Here is a 23,255-nt window from a genome sequence, read left to right as displayed (position 1 = left end):
ACCACAGGGATCTGTGCTAGGTCCCCTATTGTTTATTATTTTTACAAATGACTTGGCTGACTATGTGGGCCGTAGGATCAGTAAGTTTGTGGATGACACAAAGATAGACCGGGTGGTTAACAGTGAGGCTGAGAGTCTTGGGACTCTGTCTTCTACAGGAAGATATAGATGGGATGGTCAAATGGGCAGAAAAGTGGCAGATGGAATTTAATCCTGAAAACTGAGAGGTGTTACACTTTGGAAGGAGCAATTTGACAAAGAAATGTTCAATGAATGGCACCACACTGGGAAGTCCTGAGGAACAAAGAGACCTTGGCGTGTTTGTAAATAGATCTCTGAAGGCAGGCAGAAGGGCAGGTTAATAGGGTGATGAAACAGGCATATGGTACACTTGCCATTATCAATCGTGGCATAGATTACAAAAGCAAGGAAGTTATGTTGGAGTTATATAGAACATCAGTGAGGCCACAGCTGGAGTATTGTGTGACGTTCTAGTCGCCACATCACACGAAGGATGCAATTCAAAATAACCATGAATCAGCATGGGCAGAGGCATTTCACCAGGTTGTTGCCTGGGATGGAACATTTAAGTTGTGAAGAGAGGTTGGATAGGCTTGGGTCGTTTTTGCTGGAGCAGAGAAGACAGAGAGGCGATCTGATCGAGGTGTACAAAATTACGATGGGCATGGACCGGGAACAGCTGTTCCCCTTAGTTGAAGGGTCAGTTACGAGGGGACACAAGTTCAAGATGAGGGGCTGGAAGTGATGGGCGGCATTTGAGGAAAAACTTTTTTACCCAGAGGATGGAGACGGTCTGGAATGCACTGCCTGGGAGGATGGTAGTGGCGGGTTGCCTCACATCCTTTAAAAAATTACCTTGATGAGCACTTGGCACATCTTAACATTCGAGGCTATGGCGCAAGTGCAGGCAAATGGGATTAGAATTGACAGATACGGTGCCTTTTATGCGGCGACGCAGACTCGATGGGTCAAAGGCTTTTTCTGCACTGTATTTTGTTGTGATTCTGTTAAGAAATTGCGCGTATTAATGTTTTTTTTTAAAGTTTTTGATATTTCAGCTTCTACCTCAACCTCATGTGCAAGTCCCAGTCATTTAACCCATTATTTGCCGAATTCTAAATGAAGGGATTTAATGGTCTTTACTTCCTGGTTTCTGTCGGTGAGAATACTTCAATGTGATTGGCTGCTTTTCTGCTTGCAGCCACCATTGCTGCCAGATGCCTGGGGGAAACGAGTGGTTTGGTTCCAGATTCAAAATGACATTGTGAAAGGGGAAATCCATGCCACATAGGTGTCCAGACCTTTATGGATAAGCTTCGAGGTCAGGATAAACATTTTTGATTTACCGCTGGCACGAAATCCAACCCAGTGTGATTAGGCAAAGTCAACACAATTTTATGAAGTCGAAATTGGGTTGGATAGATTTTAGACATTTGTGGAGGCTGTAACTAGCAAGCCAGATAAAATTCAAAAATACTACATTAGCATGTGTGGTATATTTGAATTTTCAGATGGTTTTTGGGAAGGCGTAGCACAGAAGGTCGTTACACAAGATTAGAGCTCATGGACTGGGGTAATACACTAGCCTGGGTTGGGGATTGGTTAATGGACAGATAAAAATATGTGCGAGGAATAAATGGGTAATTTTTGTGTTTGCAAACTGTAACAGCAGAGAACCACAAGGATCAGTATTTGGTCCTTAGCAATTTATAATCTATATTATACTCTGTTCCCACATCTAAGTTTGTCAATGATACAAAGCTAGGTGGCAAAGTATACTGCAAACACAATGCAAAGTGATATTGACTGGATCAGTGATTGACAGATGCAGTAAAATGTGAAATTATCCATTTTGGACAGAAGAATGGAAAGGACAATGTTTGTTTTGAAGGGTGGGAATCTGGCAAACCTTGTACACATTTCAAAAAGCTGCAATTATATGGTTTGCCGTTTTGGTCTCCCTACCCAAGAAAGGATTTACTTGCCTTACACATGGTTCACTGGACTGATTCCAGGGATAATGGAGAGGTCCTGTGAGGAAAATAAAGTAGAATGGGCCTACACTTTGACGATTAGAAGAATAAGAGGGGATCACATTGAGATGTGCAAATTCTTGGATGTGACAGGATCGATGATGAGAGGCTGTTTCCCCCAAGTCTTGAATTGGCGTTTAAAGTCTCAGCATAAGGGGTCAGCAATTTGGACTGAGAGGAGAAGAAATGTCTTCATTCATATAGTTATGTACCGAGAATTCTCCACTTCAGAGGCCTGTGGATGCTCAGTTGATGAGTATGTTCAAGACTTGTATTGATAGATTTTTTGGATACTAAGAAAATCAAGGGCTACAAGGATAGGGTAGGAAAATGCTGTGGACATTCAGACACCTTCATGCATGACGAAGCAGGCTCGAGAGGCCATTTGATCTACCCATATTTCTTGCACCCTTAATGTTTTAGAAGAAATTTGATTCCCTATCATATTTGAGTAATTAAAATTGCAGCTTCAGTGAGTGCCCAATCAAGAGTTTGGGAACAAAATGCATGCTGATTCATGGTTACTTTGAATAGAATACAATTCTAAACCCAAATATGATCGCAAAGGAACTAAATGGCAATTCTATGAGATGCAGGACTTCCTCTTTCTGTGCTTTGTTCCTTTTTACTGTAAAAATGTTTGAGATAATAACCTTTACCATTGCAAATAAATTTGACTTTTCTGTTGGGAGCTACAGCTGTATTTTCTGCTTTGGTTCATACTCAGTACACAGTATCTGTGATCAGGAATTAGCCCTTTGTATCATGAATCTCAAATGTAGCATACCTGGGATGAATAATAAATCTTTTGTGGTCAGCATAGTATTGAAATAATATGGAAGACCACCATTCTGACAAGAATGGAGTATTTAATATCTGGTTAATTTTATTTGTGAATTGTTTATTGTATTTGAAGCTAAAACAGTTCCTTTTCTAAAAATTGGAAGTATGTAATCATTTGTCTCAACGTGTCCAAGTGTCAAACAGGAAAACATTTGCGGCAATAAGACAGAGGGACCATAATGTGCGAATGTAAGGTAAGGTTAACTCTTCTGGTCAACTAATTGCACAATAATCTATTTAACTGAGCATTGGTGACTGAGTGCTCACCTTATATTTTGTTCATTCTAGGACTCTCACCCAATATTTTGCTCCAACTTTTCAGATTTTATTTTAAATGGCACCTGCACACATAGTTCCTTTTGCCTTCTGGTTTGCCAAAGTTTCCCACTCAAATCTTGTGCCATTTGTTTTTTTTAAATGTCATTAGTTCACTGAGGTTGTCTTTTATGTGTTACCATTTCTTTTTATGCTATTTTACGGATTATTTAGCCAGTTCAAATACCCGGTGATCTTGTGGTTCCTGTTTCCACCTTCCCCTTATTTTGGGGCCAGTTTAGTTCAGCGAGCTAGACAGCTGGTTGGTGATGCAGAGCGAGGCCAGCAGCACGGGTTCAATTCCCGTACCGGCTGAGGTTATTCATGAAGACCCCGCCTTCTCAACCTTGTCACTCTCCTGTGTGGTGACCCCCCGTAGATTAAATCACCACCTGTCAGCTCTCCCCCTCAAAAGGGGAAAGCTATAGTCATCTGGGACTATGGAGACTTTACCTTTCCCTTATTTTCCACTAAAAGTTCATTTATTTTTCAGGTCTAACGAGTATGACCTTCAACAAACTCATTTTGCCCCCAAGTGCTGACTGCCCACCATTTCTGTTTTCATTCAGAATCTCAGCATATGGAGTGCTTCTTTTAAACAAAGACACTTAGTTCCTTTCTTTGTCAGTTTTGTTGTAAACTTCCCATTTGTGCTTAGCTTCAAGGATATTGTGATTGGTTGTTTTTGATTATTTACTTTCTATATGTCTGTAAAGGGTGCAGAGCAAGAGCCACAGTTTTGTGCAAAAGATGAAAGCATTACCCTATGTGCTTGATCTTAAAGGAATAGCACATGATGGTATTTTCTGAAGTCTCGTCGCCTGGTACCATTAGATTTCAGCTCTCTTAGAAACCTGAATAAGCAAGCTAAAGCAACTCAGACAGATAGAACATAGAACATTACAGCGCAGTACAGGCCCTTCGGCCCTCGATGTTGCGCCGACCTGCGAAACCCCTCTAAAGCCCATCTACACTATTCCCTTATCGTCCGTATGCCTATCCAATGACCATTTGAATGCGTTTAGTGTAATCAAGAGTTTGGGAACAAAATGCATGCAAAACAAAATAGATCTAATTCACTGACAGAATATTTAATGTTCTAATGTCCACTTTATATAACTTAAGACTCGAGGATGAAGCTCACATCCCAAAACTTGTGGCAGTGACAAATCCAACACAAGGAACTGGACAACACAAAATGCCACAGGAACACATGTCCTTGGGTAAGGAACTATGGGCTGAATCACCTATCTGTAACATCTGGTCAGTACTTTTATCCATGCGATCAGCTCAAGTCTTTCCCTGACCAAAGCAACTTATGATAGAATTTACAGTGCAGAAGGAGGCCATTCAGCCCATCGAGTGTGCACCGGCCCTTGGAAAGACCACCCTACTTAAACTCAAGCCTCCAACCTATTCCCGTAACCCCACCTAACCTTTTAGATAGTGCCTTTAACAAAGTGAAATGTCCCAAGGTGCTTCACAAGAGCATTATAAAACAAAGCATGACAAGAAGCCACATAAGGATATATTAGACCAAAAGCTTGGGCAAAAATCCAGTTTTTTTTCCAGGTGTGTTATAAAGTCAGAAAGCGGAGGGGTGCAGGGAGAATACGCAACAGCTTCAGGCTTAGGCAACTTTACTAACACAACTTCTGTTGGAATTTGTAACTCTTCTACGAGGATTTCCGATCACAATTTATCCATTTCTCTAATGTTGTACCGTCAGTACCTAATTTTAGCTAAGCAGTATATCCAATTTTAAGGTTTTTGTCTATTCGTTCACTTGGGCATTGCTAGCTGGGCCAGCATTTATTGTCTGTTCCTAACTGCCCTTGAACTGAGTGGTTTACTCGTGATTTGGAGTCAAATGTAGGTCAGACCAGGTAAGGTTGGCAGATTTCCGTCAAGGACATTAGTGAACCAGACTGGTTTTTATGACATGCGATAATGGTTCCATGGTCATTAGACTTTTAGTTCCTTTATTTATTTATTTTTAATTGAATTCAAATTTCACCATCTGCCATGGTGGGATTCGCTCTCAGGTACCCAGAGGATTACCCTAGATCTCTGGATTACTAGTCCAGTGACAATACCACTACGCCACTGGTGTGAGAGGTATCCAGTTTTAATTGTTAATAGTTATTATTCACATTCTTTAAGAGAAACAGATGAAATCTTGGCAATTAGTAAGTAGAAGGAGTCTTACCTGCATCAAGTTAAATCTTGCTACTTCATTTATTGGAGCATCAGAGATTATCCCATACTGTTCTGGATTCACAATTGCTGGGCAAATAAAGTAAGCAAGTAACAGATCCGTGCACATGGCTTTCACTTCTCCAACAGCCAATCCTTCCATACAAGACAAGGTTTTATACATTTGTGATACAATCCAACGTAAACTATGCGGAAAGCAATATGTATTTTGTTTGAGATATCCAATAAATTTGTTGACTAGAGCTACGAGCTTTGCTTCATTGCTCTCTACCATCTCCTGCACTTTCCGTCTGAACTGCTCTGTGCCCTTTTCCCCAAAAAGTTTTTCTTGCTGTGCCGGTGTAAACCTTTCAATAAGCTTGTTAGGGTCAGTTTCCAAGTGATCTTCATCTTCTACAAGCAGCAGCATAATTGGTTCATGTAAAGTTGCTGTCAAAAAGAGCTTTGCAGAATACAACCCCTCTGAAAAAAGTTTGAACAAAATGCTGAAAGTACAAGCACCTTTTCGAAGCAGGCGCCTAGGGTTATCACTCTCTTTCAGTTCAAACTCAATTAGGTAACGTAACACTTGCAGAAGATAGCTCTCATCTTCCTGCATAATGCAGTTACCATAAAGGGCAGTAAATACTGTGAGGATGACATTATGCGTACTCTCATGATTAAGCTTTTCCCCAGCAACCAAACATGAGGCAACAAGTCTTGGGTTTTCTCGAAGCCGATTCAGAAATTCACCATATAGTGTCTCTTGAAACCCCAGCTGCTTGTATCCATCCACAAATTGTGTACTCTCCAAGATCTTGGCATGTTTGCAACATTCTGCCGGAGAAGCTTCCACACTGAAACAGAAAAAAAGAGGCAAATATTTATTTTTCTGAATGCGATTAAATATCACTTTCAATTAAATTATTTTGTACAGGACATTGACATCACTCCTGGAGTATTGTGTGCAATTTCTGACTCCTTGGGTGGCACGGTGGTGCAGCGGTTAGCATTGCTGCCTCGCGGCGCCGAGGGCCCAGGTTCGAACCCGGTCCTGGGTCACTGTCCATGTGGAGTTTACATATTCTCCCCCATGTCTGCATGGATGTCACCCCCACAACCCAACAGTTAGGTTAAGCCACTCCGAACTGCCCATTAATTGGAAAAATTTCATTTAAAAAAAAAAGTTTGGGACTCTTTTTCTAAGGAGGGCTATACTTGCCGTTGGGGGAATGCAGTGAATGTTCACCAGACTGATTCCTGGGATGGCAGGATTATTGTATGAGGAGAGATGGAGTTGACTGGGCCTGTATTGACTGAAATTTAAAAGAATGAGAGGGGGTCTAATAAAATGTATAAATTTCTGACAGGGCTGGACAGACGGGATGCAGGGACCTTGTTTACTCTGGCTTGGAGGTCGAGAACAAGGAGTCACAGTATCATGATACCGGGTGGGCCATTTAGGACTGAAAGGAGGAGAAACCTCTTCACTGAGAGGGTGGTGGAACCTGTGGAATAATCAACCACAGAAGGCTGTGGAGGTCAAGTCACTGAATAGAGTTAAGAAGGAAACTTCCTAAACTCTAAAGGTCTCAAGTGGTATGGGAAGACATACAAGTATGGTGTGAGATAGAGGACCAGCCATGATCATGCTGAATGGCGGAGCAGCTCAAATGGCCTACTCTTATCTTCTATGTCTGTGTGTATCGAATGCATCTCCAACTGGGTCATGCATATCATGTCTTTCAACTTAATCGCCACTCCTGAAAATTGTAATTCATCTTTGAATATTGTTCAGGCAGTTTATGATTGGTTACTCAGGAACTCTTTCTTGGGGATGAATTCTCGTTGTCCTCATCCCAGCATACCAACGCTATGGTGGTGTGTCTTTTGGCACAGCTGCTATCAACTGCTGCAGCGCTTTCTGTGCATCAATTCTGGCTGATATGCTTCTGTACCCCTATTAAGCAATACATTTATCCATCAAGCTGGCAGAAGAATATCCAAATGGTGTTTTGCATAAACAGTCCAGTTACCCTGAAATGAAGACATCCTTTAGAACAGGGGTTTCTCAGCTGAGGAGATCACAGTCTCCCAAAGGGTCCATGACAAAAGCAGCACAAAATGCTTCGATGGCAGGCCTTGCTCGAATCCACCTAGATTTTTCTCACATAAATTTTAACATTGTGCTCGAGCACCACAACTACTAAATTCAGCCAACGGCCAATAACTGAACTCTGCCGCTCATGTGAGCGTATAAAGGAACACATGCTGCAACACATCACTACAGCCCTCGCTCGAGCCGCAATCTGGCGTCCAGCGCCAGTTAAAGGTCTTACGTTGAAATCAAAACTAAGCATAGATGTTTAAGTATGTGATTAATGTTTATACAAGTACTGCGTTACAGGGGATGTGGAATTTTTTTTTTTAGTAAACACAGTTGGCAGAGGGTGGCAGCTTAAGAAGCAAAGAAGGTCCCCTGCCCTAAGGGATATGCAGAGTGAACTGAAGAAATGAACTGAAGAGGCTGACCTTCATTTTAAGGTTAAACAGTGAGCTGCAGTGCCTTTATTAGAAACTGTAAAACGAAAACATGACTTGGTGGACATCTCTTCATCATTTTACCAGTGATCATTTACAGCTGTCATCATTTTGTCACATAAAAGTTACTTGCGTATTTCTTAACATTGCAGTTAACTTGCATTTACCAACAGTATTGCTTTTTCTTAGAATCAAAATCTGGTTTTATTCAATTTCCCTTACAGCTTCTCATGTGTGGCAAGATCAAAAAATGTAGTTTCAGAGTTAAACAAGAGTTAAACTAGGAGAAACCATGAATTGCCTTGTCTTTACTAATTCACATTAACAATTCTCACCAACTGCAAATCCTCAGCACCAACACGGAAGACTTAGTGCCAGAACAGAACTTCTAAAGAAAGTTTTTAAAAATGCAGCCTCAATCAAATCATTATCAAGTCAAACATAAAGCAGAAGTGTCAAACCTACAAGAAAAATAAAAGGGATGGGTCATATTCTCATACCCTCAAAACAACAGAATTGTATCACCAAGGTTCAATGATTCACATCTGTGGCATCACATTTACACCCATATTGCTGGCAAACAGAGTCATAGGGCTGTTAAGGAACATCTTGCAAGGCATGACATTTACAGGAGATATAGGCAAGACTTTTTAAACTTTAAAATTGGATTTTATTTGGTGCTCACAATTGAGGAATTCCAATAAACTAAAGTGACAAGAGTGTGTTTGCACTGGCAGGAGAATCAGTACCAGAGGAGTTATAAGGTAACTGGTAATAAATCCAGGGAGCAAACAGGAAGAATTTATTTTTAGTACTACCTCAAAGAGTGGTGGAAGCAGATTCAATACTAACTTTCAAAGAGAATTAGAGACACTTTCAGGGCTATGTAACTAATTTTATAGCTCCCTATAATGAGCTGGCACAGATACATTGGACTAAATGGCCTCTTCCTATGTTGTATGCCTATGGTTCATACCATTGGCTGTTATGTGGTTTGAGTGCCCTGAAGTAACGAAGGGCACTATATTAATGTACATTTTGTTTTACATTGAGGAACAGTGCAGAAGGAGGCCATTCAGCCCATCCAGTCTGCACTGACCCTCTGAAAGAGCCTACCTGAGCCCAGTCCCACGCTCTATCCCTGTAACCCCATAACCCCACCTAACATTGGACAATAAGGGGCAATTTAGCATGACCAATCCACCTACCCAACTGTGGGCGGAAACAGGAGCACCCGGGGAGAAATGTGTAAACGCCACATAGACTGTAACCCACTGTTGGAATTGAACTGCGAACCCTGCTATTGTGAGGCTGCAGTATTAACCACTGTGCCACCGTGCCGCCCTTGATCATGCCATTTGATACTATCCTTCAGTTCAAAAATTTGCATTAATCATCAGTGCTTTACTTCATGCATTTGCTGTTTCCATAGTACTTCTGTCAAATTGAAAGTATTCATTTTGATTGGCCTCATGTTAGTTGTGGTCAAAAGTTAATTAGCAGCTGAAGAAACAATTACTCATTTCATAATTATTTTTGATTACAGCTGCCAATGAATCTAATTCTGGGCTGGGAGGGATGTAATAGGACTACAGGAATTGCCCACCATAAAGAAAGATCATAGACCATCTAGTTTGCCATCTATCATTTTGACAGTTGCATGGTATAATAATGTAAAGGATTATCTGGAAAAGTGGTTTCCAGAACATTGCCACTGGTGCATATTTTAACACATTTTTAAATATAAAGACTGAATCATGGGTAGTACAAAACTCGAGCCAAAATGAATGGATTGTTAATTGTCAAATATCAATACCACATCAATTAACTGGCACTGAAGGGAGCCTTGTAATTTTTTTACTTGTAGATTTGTTTGTAGTTTTAAATCTATGTCCTCTACATTGCTCTCACCTTGTTAATATAAGACGGTCCAAGTTAATTCGCTGTTGTTTTGCAATCCATGCTGAGCAGTATAGCTTTTCAGCAGTTTTTAGTACATCTGCATTTAACCGCTGAAGCAATTGCTTTTCGGAGTTCACATAAAGACGTTCTTGCTTGAGATGATGGGCCAGAGTGTGAAGATCAGGCTTCACCATCTTCAAATGGCACAGGACAGTATACCTACTGAAGAAAGGTTTACGTTTCAGCTTGATAAACTGAGCAATTATGACTTCACAAACATTTTATAACTCCAAAACATGCACATGATTAATGTCCTGTACATGAAGTTTCTTGTGTTATAAAAATTCTCATTATTTTCCTTTGGTAATTTGGAATTATTCCTTTACGTTTCCACATCAAACCACTTCCAAAATACACGGTGCAGGCTTGCTCTCAGGTTGTTGCCAATACCTTTCCATGATTATGGCTTCACAGATGTACAAGAGTAACCCAGGTCGATTCTCTTCACACTTTCTCCCTATATTTGGAAAGTCACATGTGGCAATGAAAAAGGAACTCACTTGCACATCAACCCACATTTGCAACTTAAAATACACCTCTTAGGGCAGCACGGTGGCGCAGTGGGTTAGTACTGTTGCCTCAAGGCGCCGAGGTCCCAGGTTCAATCCCAGCCCTGGGTCACTGTCCGTGTGGAGTTTGCACATTCTCCCTGTGTTTGCATGGGTTTTGCCCCCACAACCCAAAGATGTACAGGTTAGGTGGATTGGCCACGCTAAATTACTCCTTAATTGGAAAAAATGAATTGGGTACTTTAAAAAAATGTTTAAATTAAGTTAAAAAAAGAAATACACCTCTTAAATTTTACAATTTAAATTTGCCTACTTAAATAAAATGTTCTTTCCAAATGAATAGGCTCGGAGGTGCATGATAGAGAACATATATTACATTAATTTATATATTGGATATTATAGCGGTACGTTAATTTGCCTTAGTTATCAAACATTTTCTATTAATGTTACAACAGCGTTATGGGCCAGGGTTTAGAGAACACCTAAGTATATCATGAAGTTCATCTGACCTACAACTTTTAATAGATTTTGGTTATGGGGAGCACAAGGGTCCACTCTCCAGGTGTTATGCAACAGAGACCTTAAAATATTTTAAAAACAAAACAATGTTTATTCTATGAATTCAGTTAACACTATATAAACACACAGTAAACAGTTTATCAACTACCAATACTGATAATCCCCACAGATACAATACTCTATAGGTAACCCATAATAACTTTCCTAACAACATCCATAAGTCAAAAGACCCTTTTTAACAAAGACAGCAGGTTTGAAATCTTTACAGAAAGCAGGTATAACTTTTAAATTATTAAATTCGGGCAGCACGGTAGTATGGTGATTAGCACAATTGCTTCACAGCTCCAGGTTCCCAGGTTCAATTCCCTTTGTTCACTGTCTGTGCGGAGTCTGCACGTTCTCCCCGTGTGTGCGTGGGTTTCCTCCGGGTGCTCCGGTTTCCTTCCACAGTCCAAAGATGTGTAGGTTAGGTGGATTGGCCATGATAAATTGCCCTTAATGTTCAAAATTGCCCTTAGTGTTGGGCGGGGTTACTGGGTTACAGGGATAGGTTGGAGATGTGGGCTTGGGTAGGGTGCTCTTTCAAAGAGCCAGTGCAGACTCGATGGGCCGAATGGCCTCCTTCTGCACTGTAAATTCTATGAAGTGAGCTGAAGACATTCTTTAGATTGCAGAGAGATCAAAACACCTTCCTGCAGTCCCCGAACTGAAAACGAAACGAAGACACACAGCAACTCCCAGCTCAAAACGAAAGTAAAAGACAGAATCACATTCCAACTCCACCCACACAATGACATCACTGCAGCCATTTGATAAAACACACTTTTCTTAAAGGGACTCTCATGACAGTAGAAACCATACACTTGGCTCCAATTTTTAAAACTTGCATGGGTTTATCCACAAAATTTAACAAATAATACTGTAGAACTAAAGAGTATCAAGGGAATACAAGCAGTTAAATAATTTTAACACATTTATTCCATTCCATCATGCTTGATTGCCACATGTTTTGCCTTTTTTTTGTTTCAAGTCATAATCCTTTATTTGTAATGCTTCACAGTATCACACAAACTTTGTAATATTAAATATTTTATACCTCAGCCAGATACTGAATTAACACGTTGTGTTTTAAAATACATATATTCAGGAATCCAAGGGCCTTTTGCTTCAGTGTTTTTTTATTTATACAGCTGTTTAGCGCAATATACTGGCTATCCACTGCATTGTGGCATGCAAGGGTAGAATATCACATCCAGCAATAAAGTCCCAGAACTATTCTGAATAAAGTACATATAACTTGCCCACTGAGGAATAAGGTTTCATCGAGTCCATTAGAAGATGAGAAAATAAGGTAACATGACCTTTCTGGGGTGGAAAACAAACTGCCCAGTCAAGCAAGATCCTGCATTGTACTCCAGTGCAAAGAACAGAACAAGTTTGCCTCAAGCTAAGCTGCAGTGGCACACTGACATCACAAATTCCTACCGACTTCAAGCCGTTTAACATCCAAATCATCTTGAAGGTTTCCCAGTGCAGTAAAATAAACTCAAACGCAGTTATATTAGTTGCTTTGCAAGTCAAAATATTCAAGCTGCAGTCTATAAAAGGTAAATGATGATATAATATGCATAATCTAGATACAATTAATTATTTTTTGACAATTAATTATTTTTCTAGAGTTTCTGCAAATACTCAAGCTGAAAAGACATTTGATAAAGTGTCACATAACAGGCTTATCAGCAAATTATGGAATAAAAGGGATATCATAGGAGCATGGATACAAAGTTGGCTGACTGACAGGAGTCAGTAGCGATGAAGTGTTGTTTTGGACGTGAGCAAGTTATACATTGGAGTTACGCAGAGGGCAGCATTGGGATCACAGTATTACCCGATCTATATTAATGCCCTAAACTTGGGAGGGCAGGGCTCAATTTCAAAATTTGGAGATAAGATAAGTAGTATTATGAATTCTGAGGAGGATAATGATCGGACTTCAAAAGAACATACCATATATACTTGGCTAAAAGGAGAGTTTCCAAGATCAAAATTTCACCCGAAAAGTAGGGGCTCAACATTTACATGAGTAATATATTCAAAGGGTTGAAATCTACCCTCTCCCGTCATCTCAGTATCGCAGAATTGCTAGGTCGGAATCAGTTGCTGCCAATTCCACACCCAAATGTAGCACAAATGGAGCCATGTAGTATTATTATCGATTTATAAATAAATAATAGTCTCCATGGCACCAGACATGAATTTGAAAATAAATTTATGAAATTCATGAAGAACAAATTTACACAATGTCATTCCGTTCTTTTCATGACCAAATTGTCTTCACATTGCTGTTTTCTCTCCAACTCTGCCCACCACATGTTTTTTGGGGGGGGGGGAAGAGAAGAGAGAGAACAGTGGTTAGCACTACTACCTCACAGCTCCAGGGACCCGGGATCAATTCCGTCCTCGAGTGACTGTCTATGTGGAGTTTGCACTTTCTCCGTGTCCGAGTGGGTTTCGTCCTGGTGTTCCGGTTTCCTCCCACAGTCCAAAGATGTGCAGGTTAGGTGGATTGGCCATGCTAAATTGACCCTTAGTGTCCAAAAGATTAGGTGGTTACAAGGATAGGTATGGGCTTAAGCAGGGTGCTCTTTCCAAGGGCCGGTGCAGACTCGATGGGCCGAATGGCTTGTTGCCATGTCAAAATTCATGGAGTCTCAAATATGCTACATATACAGGATAATCTTTATCCATTCTTTTGTTGATGTTTGATTATAAACCGCTGAAATGCGATAAACCTGTCATCAAGTTCAGCTGGGAGATACCGTGAAATCTTGGTCTTCTATCGGGAGTACAAAATTGCTTCTCTTCGTAAACCTGGTACACCATCCAGGGTTGGTCTTGAAGTGTGCAATGTCTACTTTTCTTGCTTGCTTCAGGGTAAAGATTCAGATAGATCGCCGAGAAACAGAGTCCATTCAGATGATTTTCATTGACGTACTTTGCAACTTCAACTTCCTTTTGCAGTCACTTGCTGGGTTTTCTTTTGCTTGCACATTTCTTAGGCATCTGCTGGCGCTGCGTAGAGAGCTTCCTCCCATCTCCAACTTTCTTCTCGGTTATCTTCAATTCTCTAGCTGCTGCACAATTATTTGTCTGCTCATACCTTTTTGTGACTGTACTTTTCATCATCACCCCTGAATGGCCGATTTTAATTTTAAGATTATGTCCAGCACTCCAAATGTGGTCAGAGCAGAGTACAGTACAATTGTAACACAAATTCCAGTACTTTATTTTTCAATCCCTTTGGGATACAGGGTAACATTTTATTCTTAAATTAATTTTTGTGAGTGCAGGAGGCGAGAGAGGCCGGTGTTTTGGCCTTTGCGTCCCTAGTAGCCCGGCGGAGGATCTTGCTACAGTGGAAGGATGCGAGACCCCCAAGCGTGGAGACCTGGATCAATGACATGGCGGGTTTTATTAAGCTGTAGAAGGTCAAATTCGCCCTGAGGGGATCGGTACAAGGGTTCTTTAGGCGGTGGCAGCCTTTCCTTGACTTTCTGGCTCAACGATAGGGAACTAGGTCAGCAGCAGCAGCAACGGGGGGGGGGGGGGGTTTGACTATGTTTATTTTATTTTATTTATTTTCAAGTTCTCTTGCTGTTTACCGGGTTTGGGGGTGGGGGGGGGGGGGGGGTGCTCGATATATGCGTTGGTATGGTCTTGGGGGTGTTATGCTTATTATGTTGTTTTATTGTTGTTTTTTTACTGTTTGTTGTTATATATTTTGTTTTTAAAATTTCAATTAAAAAAAAATTTTTTTTAATTTAATTTTTGTGCTTGTCCAATAGTTTGTCATGGTTTTTATACTTTGGTAAATTGCTACACTCACCCACAATTCTTAGCTTCTCGCCATTTAGAAAATACTCATCTATCTTTCTTAGGTGCAAAGTGGATGATCTCTCAAATTCTCACCTTGAACTCGATCTGCCACAGTTTCATCCACTCATCAATCCATCAATGTATCTTTGCAACCTTCTGCTCACAACTATTGTATTTACTGTGCCAGTGATCTCAAGTCTGTAAGCAAACATATATGGCTGCAAAAGCAAAATACTGTCGACGATAAGCTCTGAAAAAAAGGGAAGATCTGTGTGCTGAAGGTTGGGGAAGGCGATCCATTAATAGGAGGCTAGCGTGATGGAAGTAAGAACAAGGGGAATCCTACCATGGTGCTGGGAAGCAGGATAAGGGGCAAGAGCAGAAGTGCAGGAAATGTGACGAATACAGTCGCAAATCCAGTCAACCACGGTGGGGAGAGGGGCAGGGAATCCTTAGTTGAAGAAAAAGGAAAGACATATCAGAAGTACAAATATGAAACGGTTGCATCATCAGAACAGATGAGTCGGGCAAACTTGTAGAATGCAATAGAGTACATACAGGAAGCAGGTGTGAGCATGTGTACAGTAGTGAGGTCACTATGGGAGTCAGCAGCATTAACAATGAATATTCATTGATTGTTTAAATTTCTCAATGTTTGGCTGAGAAGCCAAGGAAGGGAAGCATAGTCAGAGACAGGCCATGTGGAACTGAGAGAAGAGGGGAAATTGGAAGCAAAGTTGATTAAATTTTCCAGTTCAGGGCACAAACGGGAGATAGTACCAATTTAGTCATCAATATACCACAAAAAAAAGGAGGGATGAGAGTAGGGCCTAAACAAGGAAAGTTCCACATATCCGACAAAAAGATTAGCATACCTAGCAGTATGCAGGTCCAGAGGAACACCTATTATTTGGAGGGAGCGAGGGTCTTAAAGGAACATTTGCTCAATGCAAGGACAAGTTCAGCAAGGCAGAGGGTGTGATGGATGGATACTGTTTGAGCCTCTGTTCAGGGAATAAGCCAAGAGCCCTCAGATCGTCCAGTTAAGAACAGAGATAGAGGGGTTTGACATCCATGAAGTGCCCAACCAATCAAATCCATTCTCCCAGTTTTCCCAGCTATGTCACATCTGTTTTGATGGCGCAATCCCCACAACCAATGGTCTGATGTGCCTTTCTCTCTCCACACCCGAGGATTCTTCCCCACTCAGGTGGAGAGCCCTTATCCGTTGTCCGTCCCATTTCCCGCACTTCTGCTCACACCCTTTCTCCTTCATCGCAAATCTATGGTAGGATTTGCCTTATTCTCACCTTCCACTGCTAGCCTCCAGCATGATATCACCACCAAACACATCTTCCTCTCCCCTTGCAGCATTTCAAATGGATGCTGCCTCCACAACCCCTGGCCCATTCCAATTCCCGTGAAAATATCTCCTCTTCCCACAACATCTTTCCATGCAAGCACAAGTGATGCAACACCAGGCCTTTTATCTCTGATCTCCTGATAATCCATCCTCAATCTCATTCTTCCAGATGAAAGAGCGATTTGCACGTGCCTTCAATTTAGTATTCTATATTTGCTCTACACTGGGGAGACCAAATGCACGATGGGTAATTGGGTGGGTAATGGTTTTGCGGTCAGTTCAGTCTACAAGGACGTCTGGTTGCCTGCCATTCAAATTTTCCACCGTGCTCTTATGTTAACCCCTCTCTCCTCAGCCTCATGCAGTGTTCCAATGAAGCTTAACCGAAGCTCAAGAAAACAATCTTTTGATTAGGTCTTTACAGTCTTATGGACTCATTGAGATCAACAGTTTTAAACCAAGATTTCTGTCCCTATTTTGTTTCCTTTCCTGTTCAGGTTTTGGCTTTAATCTAGTAATTCTTGATTTTCGCCTTAAAATAACTGTTCATCGGTCTGTCATTCACAGCTCTTTTAGATACAGGTTTTGTTTCTTTACCTGTCCCATTACCATTCTCATTGACCTTGCAACAGCTCGTTATTTAATCTCTCCTATTTTCCGCCTTAATACAGACCTTTCCTTTTGTTTTTTTTTCCCCACCCTTCCCCTTTTCATTTGCTTAACACTGATTCACTTCTAACCTTTCCCAATTCTGACCCCAACCTAAAATGTTTACTCTTTCTCTTTCCCCACAGACACTGCATAATCCAAGTATTTCCAGCATTTTCTGTTCTGTCTTCATCCATAATTATTCAGAAACATAGTTCAAATCTGCAGCCCAGGACTGCAGCCCCCGGAGAAAACGATGAATCATGTTCTGACAATCCTACAGTCCACCTCCTAACCAATTTTCCATTCAAGTCAATAAGTTGCCTCCCATGCACTCTCAACAATCAGATTGGACATGTCAATTTCTAAACAGTAAAGCTGTATAAAATTGAACATATCTAGGGCAAGAGTGGATGAACTGCAGACAAAGTCAAAGACTGAATAAAATTCAATTACTCATGTCATTTGGGCTTCCACTTGTTCCATGAAAAATCCTTTAAATACCACACCCAATCTTCAGTGTACTCTCAATGAATATGGTATCACCATCAATAAAATGTTTTGAAGTTTTACTGTTGCTGGAGTAATTATTCTTATCTAGAGTAATTATTCTTATCACTGCCTTTGCTATGAAAATCTGGGTACAGCTTTAAATGGGTGCTGAAAGCAAAATTACCTGATGAAATAGGGAATGGTGATTCCAACTTGAAACAGCTAATTATTTGTTTTTCTTTTTCCACACAAGGTAGGTTTTGAAATGCCATTTCTAACAATTTATGGGAGTCACCCAAATAGATTAACTTGTTCCTTTTGATTACATGATTCATGGATGATGTTTGTTTCTGGGTTATTGTGCTCATCTGAATGCTAGGCAAGGATGGGTTGGGTTGTTTTAGAGCTGCACTTGACTGGCCAGAGCAAAACACACAACTTTAGTAATTAATTTGACTGTGATAGATAGAAAAGATGGAACGGCTTTGGAAAGGGTTTGAGACTTTTACACTATTGTGAAACTAATGCAAACCATGGAACAAGAAGCTGCTAACAATGTTAACAAGAGGTCGAACAGCATACACAAAATAATACTCAACTTTAATAAATCCCCAACTATAAATGTACTAGGATTACTTACAAAATAAATGTTGCATCTTAAATGGGTATCAAAGGTGGTTCATGCAAGGTCACTAGATCAGTTTTATACACTCAAAATTTTCTCAGTACTCAGAATTCAGATTAGTTTAAAATGGTATTGAGAGGATTAAAATACAAAATTTAGGAACTGCATAAACCTCTACTTTATTTTCCTTCCCCAACCAAAAACAGAACCCTCATTTTATAATTTTTTCCCATAAAGGAACAAATTACAGTAATTTAGAAACAAATTTCATTTCCACTTTCAACTTCTTTCATCCATTCTATAAATATTTTACCCATAGATTATACATTTCTGATCATTCCACCAGTCATTTTTCTAATTTAGTTGTCTTATTGTCGGAGGTGTTCAAACCCACTTGGAGTTGAGAATCAATTATGACTTTAAAATAAATGTTTGAACACCACTTAAAACAATATCAATTTACTGGAAGAAGTTTTATAGGGTAATCTCTAAAGTGGTGCACGTGAAACTGGGCCCAGGTCCTCGGGAAGCCATATTTGAGGTGTCGGACCAGCCGGGGATGGAAAAGGGTGTGGAGCTAGATGTTGCAGCCTTCGCCTCATTGATCGCCCAAAGACGGATCCTGTTGGGATGGAGAGCAACATCTCCACCCTGTGCCTGGCGCAGCATCGGGACCTGTTGGAATACTTAACTCTTGAGAAGGTTAAGTTTAAACTGAGGGGAAGGATGGAAGGGTTCTACAATTCATGAGCATTATTGATTATGCATTTTCAAGAATTGGATAACATTGAACATTTGGGCGGGGGGGGGGCTGTATGTGTTAATGATGACTATGGGTGATTCCTGATTCCTTTTCATTATTTGTTTATATTAACATGCGGACTGCTGTTTGGGGGTTTGGTGGGAGGATGGGATTGTTGTTGTTGATATGGGGACTGACATTGTATTCATTACTGCTTATTGTTTATTGTTGGTGGGAGTAAATTTGGGAGAAAATATGTGAAAGAGGAGAATAAAAACATTTTTAAAAAACAATACCAATGAGAAAATCCCAATTAAAACTGGGATATTCAACATGAATAGTGGCCTACACCTGAAGAGTCACACCGATTCAAAATGTGAACCTTCTCTTTCCACAAATGCTGCTGACCGCCGAGTTTTTCGCAGCATTTTTTGTGTGTCTGAGCATTGTCTCATTTGAGAAAAATATAAAAATCTGAGTTTCCATGCCTTTTACTTTTTTTCTAAAAAAAAGTCATGATCAATTACATAGAACATAGAACAGTACAGCACAGAACAGGCCCTTCGGCCCTCAGTGTTGTGCCGAGCCATGATCACCCTACTCAAACCCACGTATCCACCCTATACCCGTAACCCAACAACCCCCCCCCCCCCTTAACCTTACTTTTATTAGGACACTACGAGCAATTTAGCATGGCCAATCCACCTAACCCGCACATCTTTGGACTGTGGGAGGAAACCGGAGCACCCGGAGGAAACCCACGCACACAGGGGGAGGACGTGCAGACTCCACACAGACAGTGACCCAGCCGGGAATCGAACCTGGGACCCTGGAGCTGTGAAGCATTTATGCTAACCACCATGCTACCCTACTGCTCTTAGTACAAATGTTCTCCTTGAATATGCCATTAAGGCAGTGAAGAAAATTAAGCACTGCAAAACCACTGTCAAAAAATTAAGTTTAGTCTGTTTGAACTTCACACAGCCAACCATAAATGTATTATACGTAGTATTCGGGTTGAAAATAAAACTCTCAAGATTTGGTATTCTTGAAAACAAATGAACATGGCATTACAGAACAGCAAGAGCAACTCCTGCACGCTTCAAATGATTAGGCAATGCTTCTAGTTCTCCAATTAGTCATCAAATTGACATTAGAAAAGTTTGGCTCCATTCCCCGAGTTAAGTGCCACTTATAAGGGCCACATTTAATTCCCCTCTTTAGTATAGTGCATTGTGCATAAAATAAGTTCATGGCTATTACAGTTACACTGGTAAGGATCTTTGGCTTATCAGTGTTGGAAATGTAAACACCCTCAGAATGAAATGTATTTAGTTACTTAATCAAATAGAATCGTGCTAATTTACATTTAATTTCATACTCTTAAAAAATATGATAACTTTTAAGCAACCTTCACGCTTAACACCCAATCAGAGGTCTTAAGTGACAATTGTCTCACGCAGTAAGTTGTCATTGTGCCGTCTTCGAGAACGATGTTCCTCTTGCTCTCTCCATAAATGCTGCCTGACCTGTTCTATATTTCCAGCATTTTCTGTTTTTACTTCAGTGACAAATTATCCATAGACGCCAGTAAAGGAAACTATTTGGTTCATGTGTTATTGTTACTGTGGGGGTGGGAGGACAAAGGAATAGAATAATTTACCTTTGTCCAGTTGAATTACAGAAGAAACATCAATAGTCAAATCTGCATAGATGACAAGAACAGAAAAAACTAAAGACTTGGCTATGAGGAATGCGGAATGAATCATTTAGTATGACATCACTACGGAGGGGTGAAATTCAAGCTCACACAGGTTGCTGCCTAACATGGATAAAACATGTGCCGTGAAATCTCATCAGGTTGACTTGCCTTTGAGCCCCACTTGGATTAGTCACCTTGCCAGAGACGACATGGAGCAAGTGGAACATTCTGAGTATCCAATTTCATGTTATAGTGGCGCAACCCAAATTATGAAAAACAAATTTTGTAAATCAAGGCACTGAGCTTCATATTTCAGCTGTTGTTTTCATTTTGTGCCTGCTAGTTTCACTTATTAATAAACTTGATATGTAATTTGTAGCCCAAGATATTTGGTCTATCACAATGTTATTTTCCTATCAAGTGGCAAGAGCAAGGCAGTATAAGGTACCTGATATTACCCACAGTTAATCTCTCAGCAGTATAAGGAATTTACTCCTCAACTCAGGCCCACAACACTAACATGTAGAAGGTCACGCAGCTTATAGGAAATAAGAGCTTGCGTTTATATAGGACACAAAAATGTTATCTGACAAGAGCTTGAAAAACAACAATTTGACACACCGTTCAGAGAGGTACAAAGTCTATCTGAATGAAAAGAAAAGAAAACTTGATTTTGACCAGAAATACTTAGCCGATCTGACAGCATCTGCGGAGAGAGAAACAGAGTTAACATTGAGTCGAAGTACTCAAATCATATTCGACTGGAAAAGTTCATTCTGTTTCTCTTTCCACAGATTCTGTCAGTCCCGCTGAGTATTTCGAGCACGTGGTTTTTGCTTCGGATTTCCAACATCTGCAACATTTTGCTTTTAGATTTTGAAAAGGCGCCATGTCGTACTATGTTATCAGCAATACAAACGTGAAGTCTTTTGACCTCTTCCTCATTTGTATTTTTAAGCGACATTGTAAGTTACAGCATTACAGAAACAGTCATTATAAAGTAGGTAACATAATCCAAAATTAGATCTGGAACTATTGTTCTTTTTTTTAAAAATCTCATCCAGTTCTACAAATGCACTCAGACTTGGGGGCCATAATCAGGTGAAAGTGAATATAGGCATTAAAAAAAAATATGGTCACTCATTGGGGGGGTGGGAAATCCTGCATGTACAAAACCAAATTTTCGATATTAGTAACAAACAAGTCATATTCAAAACCTGCATTCAGCCAGTACGTCTGTTAAAAACTGATTTGAGTTCTTTCAAAAACAGACAACAGGGACCAGAAGATTGAGGACAGAAGTCACTTGTCAATTTCAGTGAAAATCCAGTTTATTCTTTTTTTAAATTTAGAGTACCCAATTCTTTCTTTCCTCCCAATTAAGAGGCAATTTAGCGTGGCCAATTCATCTACTGTGCACATTTTTCAGGTTGCCGGGGTGAGACCCACGCAGACACAGGGAGAATATGCAAACTCCACATGGACAGTGACCCGGGATCGAACCCAAGTCCCCGGTGCCATGAGGCAGCAGTGCTAACCACTGTGCCGCCCCCAGTTTATTCTCAAGTTAATACAGCCACATAAGTTTTAGGGACACAGAACTATCGATGTTTGCTGTTGACAAGTGCACCAATTTTGAAAATGAACAGAATCGAAGCAAGGGAGACTGAAGTTAAATTGATACATAAAGTTGTCAAATTAAAATGTCAGAAACCAACGGGTTGAGGGATGTAGCCAATAACAAAAAAACACTGGACATAACATTCAAGGAGACCAGATAGTACAATCAATTAGAACAGTCCTGTCACGGGATAAAACTACTTACAACTGGACACAATTGACATTTAAGTAATCTCTCTCTGCTAAGTGGATATAGAAATATGTTACACTGTGCATCACCATAGGTGTAATTTTCAGAGGCTGAAGTTTATGCAATTACTGGAGAAGTGAACCTGAAAACTTCATTCTGCATCAAGCAGAAATAATTCATTAGATCACATTACATCTGGCCTGCAAGAACGAGATCATCAATGCATACCCATGGGGGGGGGGGGGGAAGAGGAGGAGACGACAGTGACACAGTGGTTAGCACCGCTGCCTCACAGCTCCAGAGACCCGGGTTCAATTCCGGCTTCAGGTGACTTTCTGTGCGGAGTTTGCACATACTCCCAGTGTCTGCGTGGGTTTCCTCCCACAGTCCAAAGATGTGCAGGCTAGGTGAATTGACCATTCTAAGTTGTTCATTAGTGTCTAAAAGGCTAGGATTATGAGTTTACAGGGATAGGACAGGGAGTGGGCCTCGGTGGGGTGCTCTTTTGGGAGGTCGATGCAGACTCGATGGGCCGAATGGCCGCCTTCTGCACTGTAAGGATTCTATGATTCTAAAATCCTAATACAATTCATTTCTGGCATTAACATCTCTTACCTATCAACAGCAAATAACACCTAATTAATAAAACCAAAATAAGAAATTTTCCAATGTTAATAATATATCGAGAAGAACACTGACCAAGTTTTCAAGTGGGTTTTATCCTTCCTAATAGGCTCAAAGTTGTTCAGAAAATATTTAGCGTATGCATCAGTTCCTCCACATCACTGAACAGCAAGCAATTCCATACCTTCCCGCACTACCAAGAAGCTTTCAGGCTGATATGAAACTCTTTAAGCAGAACAGAATGCTGACAGTTTTTGTTTTATTGTGAGCGGAACATGTTTTGCAGGAAGTCAGTATAACTAAGAGTACCATGATACATCAGGAAGTGGACTCATGACTATGGGACAAACCTAACCACAAAAATAAACTGCTATCTAACTCAACTGCATACAATATAGTTATTGCTGAAATCGATCTGAGTTTTACACAGCTTA

The 23,255-nt window shown here is 40.5% G+C and overlaps 1 protein-coding gene across 15 annotated transcripts in view; it reads right to left on the bottom strand.

Annotated features, from left to right (window-relative positions):
* The window catches only part of gapvd1 (GTPase activating protein and VPS9 domains 1), a 138,937-nt gene that overhangs the window by 90,272 nt on the left and 25,410 nt on the right, over window positions 1-23,255 (bottom strand). For 12 of the 15 annotated variants that reach the window (XM_038782130.1, XM_038782124.1, XM_038782125.1 and 9 more), the window contains 2 exons: window positions 9,861-10,073; window positions 5,422-6,265 (listed from right to left, as the gene is read on the bottom strand). In XM_038782130.1, coding sequence (XP_038638058.1) covers window positions 5,422-6,265; window positions 9,861-10,045 — 1,029 coding nt within the window. In that variant the 5' untranslated portion in view covers window positions 10,046-10,073. Of the gene's footprint in view, window positions 1-5,421; window positions 6,266-9,860; window positions 10,074-20,348; window positions 20,366-23,255 lie in introns of those variants that run through there. The other 3 variants (XM_038782134.1, XM_038782136.1, XM_038782135.1) reach the window with 2 other exon arrangements.

The sequence above is a fragment of the Scyliorhinus canicula genome, chromosome 21 (assembly GCF_902713615.1).
Source record: "Scyliorhinus canicula chromosome 21, sScyCan1.1, whole genome shotgun sequence".
NCBI classification, from domain to species: Eukaryota; Metazoa; Chordata; class Chondrichthyes; order Carcharhiniformes; family Scyliorhinidae; genus Scyliorhinus; species Scyliorhinus canicula.
The sequence above is the reverse complement of the archived record's forward strand: the minus strand, read 5'-3'. Positions and strand labels throughout refer to the sequence as shown.